General features: G+C 39.9%; 1 protein-coding gene across 4 annotated transcripts in view; it reads right to left on the bottom strand.

Annotated features, from left to right (window-relative positions):
• Positions 1-5,410: 5,410 nt before the first annotated feature.
• Positions 5,411-7,712, bottom strand: part of LOC124032195 (pleckstrin homology domain-containing family G member 5-like) — a 116,409-nt gene continuing 114,107 nt past the window's right edge. For all 4 annotated transcript variants that reach the window (XM_046344402.1, XM_046344401.1, XM_046344403.1 and 1 more), the window contains one exon: positions 5,411-7,468. In XM_046344402.1, coding sequence (XP_046200358.1) covers positions 7,459-7,468 — 10 coding nt within the window. In that variant the 3' untranslated portion in view covers positions 5,411-7,458. The remainder of the gene's footprint in view (positions 7,469-7,712) is intronic.

Genomic DNA, 7,712 nt, shown 5'->3' with positions numbered 1-7,712 from the left:
ACATTTTCCTTAGAATTTCATGACAAAAGTCACCATTAGAATCATACAACTCATGCAGTAGGACTAGTTGGGTTCACATAGGTGAAAGCATCTATCCGGTGTGTAACCATATGTCACAGCAAGCGGGACCATGGTGCTCAGACAGAGCCCCATTATAGTTGATGCCTAGTGTCAGTTAAGGTATTATCCTACACCACAATGTCAGATTAATTGTGTCAATGCGTTCTGAATATTAAATGTGTTTGATTTACCTCGGTAATCTCACTTGCTCTCTCTCGTTTTCCACGTGTAGCTAGATACTCTTTAGATGAGTTTCCATTTAATTAAGAAATATGCTTGTGATTTAAATTTCATATGTTTTATCATCCTAAAAAATACAATGTTGGCATGACAATAAGCTTCTTATGAGCTGATACAATTACAGTGTGGAGTAGGCCCTAGTAATTTTGCAGTTCATACAACAAAATGAGACCTTATGCGTTGCCATTTTTGAAAAACACCCTAACTTTTACTATGAGGATAACATATACCATGTCTGTGTGTTGTAAAATTCCAGATAGAAGCTGAGAACATATTCAATAATCACTTTGCCATTACTGAAAAGACACAAAGTGGAGGGTAAATAATATGTATCAATCATGTAATAACTTTGCTCACAATACAGTATGGAGTAATTTGGAAAATGATTTAGAAAGTACATCTATCACAGTAATGAAGACACAAATCCTAACATATAAAGCAGGTAGGATGTGTCTGTACAGGCGTGAAGTTGACATATGTCCATGGGGAAACAATTTGAATACAACTATTTTATAGAAAACACGGCAAATAATAACATTTCCAAGATGTTACTTTTTCCAAGATGTTACTTTCCTTGGTCTAACCTCCTTGGTCTAACCTCCTTGGTCTAACCTCCTTGGTCTAACCTCCTTGGTCTAACCTAATATATAATAATATAATAAATAATATATGCCATTTAGCAGACGCTTTTATCCAAAGCGACTTACAGTCATGTGTGCATACATTCTACGTATGGGTGGTCCCGGGGATCGAACCCACTACCCTGGCGTTACAAGCGCCATGCTCTACCAACTGAGCTACAGAAGGACCTCCTTGGTCTAACCTCCTTGGTCTAACCTCCTTGGTCTAACCTCCTTGGTCTAACCTCCTGGATGTGATTTACATGTGTAACAACAAAAGATTCCACCATGAACAACACAGGGTGACCCATGACCGGATTATTGGCCACCTGTCTGCTTAAACCTTTAGGGGCCCAGAGTCTGCCTTGGGGCCTTGAGGGGCCAGATGTTCTGAGAGCTGTGGCCCTCTCAGTCTCCAACAATATGAAGGTCAATTAGTCTTTAACTAATGGCAGCGCGTGACATGGACTGGTGGTGTCCTAGCTCTGATATAGGGCAGATGTTCACTATGACTAGCACGGTGATCCACTCCATATGGTTGCTACTTGTCCATGGGCCTTTTCACAGCACAGACCTTTTGAACACGCGTTAGTTATCAGTTCTCTTTTTTACCCCTCTGTAAAAACACATCCTAAATCCAATCACCTAGCCTTTCTAAAGGGGATGATGTTGATTTAATGGGAATCTGTGGTGGCAGTAGCAAGCGGACGACCCATAACATAAGCCCCTGCTGTCAGTACATCCTGCCAGCCAGCCGGCCAGCCCTGGGCCCATTTAGGCTCCAAGCTACAGAGGAAACAAGTTGAGGGAGAGCGGGAAGGAGGGAGAGCTTAGATTAGAGAGGGGATTGTTTAGACAAACAATAGTGTCTACCTGATTTTAATCCCGGCTCCAAAAGAGCACAGGGATTGGCAGACTTTAATAAATGAAAGTGCTCTCCATAATCGGGATCTGCACAAAGTGCCCCTTTGTGTTAATCTGACATTTTTTACAGCATGCTTTTTGACATCTGTCACAGGGAGGAGTGTTAACCCTCACATTCCCCAGCTGCTTGGAACGAAACAGAACAACCAGGATGATAATACTATATATTTAAAATGGATCTCATCATAGACAATACATCCACAATCCCATATACAGCACGTAATTACTGCCACCACAAGAGTTCAAGGGAGTATCCCAATGTTGAAAAAACAAAGCAAAAGTGGGAGAGCATAACAATGCCTCATATGTCATACTTCTTTTACATACACTCATTTCTGGACAAACCAATTTTGCTCCAACAGTAACATCACATAATCTGATTTGATAACCTGGTTCAAAAACGGTTTCTTTAAACACTTTCTAAGCAATGTCTTTCACCTTTCCGACTAATTGTGAGGACGTGCACACCGCACTGCAGTGTCCAGTGAGAGTACATTCTGTGTACCACACACGTTCCATATTAGGAGAAGCTAATATAGAGGAGGTTGTGTAATTACTTTGTGGTTCAAAACGAAAGCTGCATTTCAATAATTAAAGTCCAGGGTATCAGCGCTAAAGCACAATAAAATTGTTTTAAAATCAAGGATTACAACATTAAATCCCACAGGACCAGATGTGAGCAAGGGAGGAGACACTGCCCACCGACCGACCGGATTCTGGATCAGATTAAGACTAGAGACTATCCCAGAGGGGCCATGCTGCCTTTTCCATGTGGATTAGGGGCTTGTGTGGAATCAACATGCTGTAATGCACCGATTAGCTGATATAATCACCTGTAAATACACCTTGTCCAGCGCACACTACAGCCAGGGCAAGGCAGGATAGCACAGGACCAGCAATCCCTGTAAGTGGATATGTTTGTGTGTGTGTGTGCTTGAGTGTGTGCGTGCGCGCTTACGCGCATGCATGTTCCTGCCATGCCTCTGGAAGATCTTCCACACACTTGTGGACCGTGAACATCCCACTATTCAAAGCCTCCACGTGAAAACAATGTGTCTTGTTATGGGAATATGTGGATGCAGCAGTGAAAGGACATGTTTCATATGCTGAAGAGTAGTACTGAGGAAAAGGAAGTAGAGGTTAGTCGGCCAGAAATATATGGTATGATCTCATCATGCATCATGAGTTCATACAGATGTAGGATCTTAATTGGATCCTCCTGTTGCAGGTTAACTTCCCTGCAATGTATTAGATGTTTGTAATTTCCACAAATTTCAGCGACTTGATTTTCCCTTACGAAAAATCCACATAATAATTCACATTGACTGTTGCTGCAGGTTCATTTTCCTGCTGTAGCAAACTGGCTCAAATTAAAATCCTACATCTGTACTGATTCAGCAGGAACTGTCTCTGTAAAGGAATATAAAAGATGATCTTGATTCATAAATAATCCAACACTAGCTTTGTCCCCGATCCGTTTGTGCTTTTGCCTACACCATTGTCATTGTCAAGCATGACAGTTCCACATACAGTAAGTGGTTGGCAAGACAGCAGAAACAGACCGGCACCCAGGCTAAAACCACAACCCGTCACACTGTCCAAATGTTTAAAAAAACAGCAACATCAGCCAAACTCTGAAAATACATTCGGAAGCTTTCTGATTGTCATCTTACACATAATAATTCTTATTTTTTCTTTAACATTTAACTAGGCAAATCAGTTCAGTACAAATTCTTATTTACAATGACAGCCTCCCCCGGCCAAACCCCGACGACGCTGGGCCAATTATGCGCCGCCTAATAAGAGGATCCAGACTTTGTAGTAAATGGTACACCTACCTCAAACGAAGAGGTATTGTGCTATACACAATTAACTCAATTGAAACATGTATGTAGAGATGTACACATAAGGATCCACCCATTTTAGTCGTTGCTAAAGAGCATAAATATCTTGCTTCTCCCTGGTACTAATATTGGTGAAATACAATGATGAAACACCAAAGATTTGTAACACCATCTGCTGGCAGTTCATAAGAAGACTAATGTGATGTTAATCGCTCATCCAGTAATGTTACTAGGCTATGATTGGACTCCATTCCAGACTTTTAAGACACAAACCACTCAGTGCTGTTAAATAAGAACATAAAAAAATCCCTTCTCAAAGCCAGTCAGTGAATCCTCAAACCATGCAACTTTTCTGTTAAAGAGATTCACCCAAATTACCAAATCCCATTCAAGTCATGGAACCGATATTAGCATTTTAGCGCATTACGTTCAAAACATCTAAGTGACTTTGTTGAGCTTCACAATAATACTTTCGGATGATTTGGACATGCGCGAAAAATGCTAATATCGGTCCCATGCTAAAACGTTAGTATTTGGAAACTGTGCCAAGGAAACTAAACCAAACCATGGATTGCTGTCATACCTTGTCCATAGACTGCTTACAGTATGAGGAAATCAATATAATTTTGTAAATTGGGTACCCAAGTCAGGTCACTACTCTTTAAAAATGTAGAATGATATGAAAACTAGGGAGTTTTTCCTAGCCACCGTGCTTCTACACCTGCATTGCTTGCTGTTTGGGGTTTTAGGCTGGGTTTCTGTACAGCACTTTGAGATATCAGCTGATGTACGAAGGGCTATATAAATACATTTGATTTGATTTGATATACATTGTGTACTCCACTCCACTGATAAAACCAAGATTGAACTCTGACCTGATTGCCAAGCGTCATGTCTGGAGGAAACCTGGCCCCATCCCTACGGTGAAGCATCATGCTGTGGGGATGTTTTTCAGCGGCAGGAACATGGGAAAGATGAATGCAGCAAAGTACAGAGAGATCCTTGATGAAAACCTGCTCCAGAGACCTCGGGTCCTTAGACTAGGTGAAGGTTCACCTTTCAACAGGACACCGACCCTAAGCACACAGCCAAGACATCGCATGAGTGGCTTTGGGACAAATCTCAATGTCCTTGAGTTGCCCAGCCAGAGCCCGGACTTGATCTCGATCAAACATTTCTGGAGAGACCTGAAAATAGCTATGCAGCAACGATTCCCATCCAACCTGACAGAGCTTGAGAGGTTCTGCTGAGAAGAATTTGAGAAACTCCCCAAATACAGTTGTGCCAAGCTTGTAACGTAATACCCAAGAAGACGTGTGGCTGTAATCACTGTCAAAGTGCTTCAACAAAGTACTGTGTAAAGGGTCTGAATACTTTACATTTTTTAATAAATTAGCAATAATTTCTAGAAACCTGCTTTTGCTTGTCATCATGGGGTACTACTGTGTGTAGATTGATGAGGGAATAAAAAACAAACAATTTTGGAATAAGGCTGTCAAAATGTGGATAAAGTCAAGGGGTCTGAAAACTTTCAGAATGCACAGTGTATATGAATATATATATTCATTCTAGACTGACATTGCTCGTTCTGATATTTCTTAATTCCTGTATTGTTGGGATGTGTGTATTGTTTTGTATTACTGCACTGTTGGAGCCAGAAAGATAAGTATTTACCTGCACCTGCAACAACATCTGCAAAATATGTGTACTTGACCAATAAAATTTGATGATAATTTTTTATTTGGTAAGACACTTTAGAGACATTCCTAAAAGGGAAAACAAATGGTTTTGGTTCATAGTAGATTCATCATTCCTGATATGAAAAACAAGAAAAAAAATATTAAAACAAAATGTACAAGTCATAAAATCAAAGAATTTATATATATATAAAAACATAGCAAGCTTAATAAATATTACAAATAAACAAAAACTAGAAGTAAACAAATGTTAAACTATTTAGTTTGGGAAACACTTGACAAGGAGGGTTTTTCGACAACTCATTAAATCATCAATAAGAACAAGCTGCATGTCAGTTAGACCATGTTAGTCTACTGTGGTGGTCAATGCTCCCGCCAAATTACTTCTCCTATTAGTGTGTACAGAAAACCATTCAAAGAAAACTCATTCATGAATAATATGCATCCCCAAACCATTGTTTTCAGTTTCTAAGTTACTGTACATTAAATAAACACAAAATATACAATGTCTCAAAAAGTGCTCCAAGCTCATCATGACATGGAATACTTTTTAGTGTAGACTGCTTTTTTACAATCACCACATTCTACCTGCTGCTGTTTGTTCTAATGTAGGCTGCATGTTGTGAGTGCATGCTCACATCATTCTACATTGGTGCAGTAATGTTTCCTCAAAACAACTCCATTCCACCCAATAACCAAGGGTTCATCTGAGAATGGAAAACCAGATCATCATCATCTCATAGTTAAATCATACAACCACTATTCATTGAAAAAATGGCTGCAGAAGCCCAGTAGAAAATACAAAGCCCAGAGAATACTCCATGTCTTAAACGCAGCCACTTTGAAAATGTAATAGTTGCCTGTGTACATTTGAAAACACTCACAGCAGTTGATAACAAACAGTAATACATTATGTTCTGTTTGTTATGGTTGTTTGAACACTTGTAAGTTAACCTTTACTTTGAAATCTACTGGCTAGTCTTTACATCTTTGGGTATGTTGGCATTACTCACAGAGGATGGAAATCATGAAGGAAGTATTTTTGGTTCAGTCAGGAGTTTAGGACAATGTTTCATTCAAACACAGACATAAACACACACCACACACACACACACACACACACACACACACACACACACACACACACACAATTCAAAGTGTGCATTGTGAATGTAAAGTAATTCCCTTTGTGATTCTTCTATTAAACACAAAGATACCATTGTGCAACATGTATTGTTTTGTCAAAAGCTAACCAGGAGGAGTAGAAATACCATGACATCCTAAATGCTGCAATTCAACCACCACATTCTAGAGAGCCGGTATTTTTAACCACATTCTAGAGAGCCATTATTTTCAACCACATTCACGAGAAAAGTTATTTTTAACCACATTCTAGAGGGCTGTTATTTTCAACCACATTCTAGAGAGCTGGTATTTTTAACCACATTCTAGAGAGCCGGAATTTTCAACCACATTCTAGAGAGCTGTTATTTTCAACCACATTCTAGAGAGCTGTTATTTTCAACCACATTCTAGAGAGCTGGTATTTTCAACCACATTCTAGAGAGCTGGTATTTTCAACCACATTTTTTTCATAACTTAAGAGTTAAGAGTTTTTGGGCCATCCAAGCCTTTCTTACATCTTCTCTGATCCATACCGGTCCATAGCAGAGTGAAGCAGGTAGATCTATGCCTGGACGACCCCTCTTACAGTCTCCTTTAATTGGGTGGCCGGTAGTGTTACCCCACACCAGTAACTGTCCAGTCCACCCAAAGGTCCCAGCCTCGGCTCCCCTCAACGCTATGTCCGTCCGTTTCAAAGTGCAAGCATTTAAATGTCTCTCTGCCTTTCCCCTCGCAATAAACTGAAACCAAATGCAACAGCAAATAATATTCTTATTGTCAGATAGCAAAACTGTGCAGCAGACACTGTCCAACAGGCAATATAAAGGGAAAAGGCATCTGAGAGAGTGCATTTGTGTCAAGGAATTCAGTCCCCTCCATGCAGACACCACCAAGTGTGGTTCCTCTTCATGCTCAGGTGTCACTAGTTGGTTGGTTGTCTGCCAGTGGTTACACCTCCCTAGAAAAACAAAAACACACAACAGAGGTTGATTACCACAAGGACTTCGATATTGAACACAGTAAAACAGATAAAAATAAAGTTTATTAGCCGCGTAAATAGTTTAGCAAGTGTTATAGCGGGTGCAGCGAAATGCTTGTTACTAGCTCCTAACAATACAGATACTATCCTAAAACACAACTTTTTATTTTAACTTTGGCTAAAATAGTTCCTCTGATGCTTGTAATTCGGTAGTGATTTTAGC

This window comes from Oncorhynchus gorbuscha, linkage group LG03, assembly GCF_021184085.1.
Source record: "Oncorhynchus gorbuscha isolate QuinsamMale2020 ecotype Even-year linkage group LG03, OgorEven_v1.0, whole genome shotgun sequence".
Lineage (NCBI taxonomy): Eukaryota > Metazoa > Chordata > Actinopteri > Salmoniformes > Salmonidae > Oncorhynchus > Oncorhynchus gorbuscha.
This window is presented reverse-complemented; position numbering and strand designations above follow the sequence as displayed.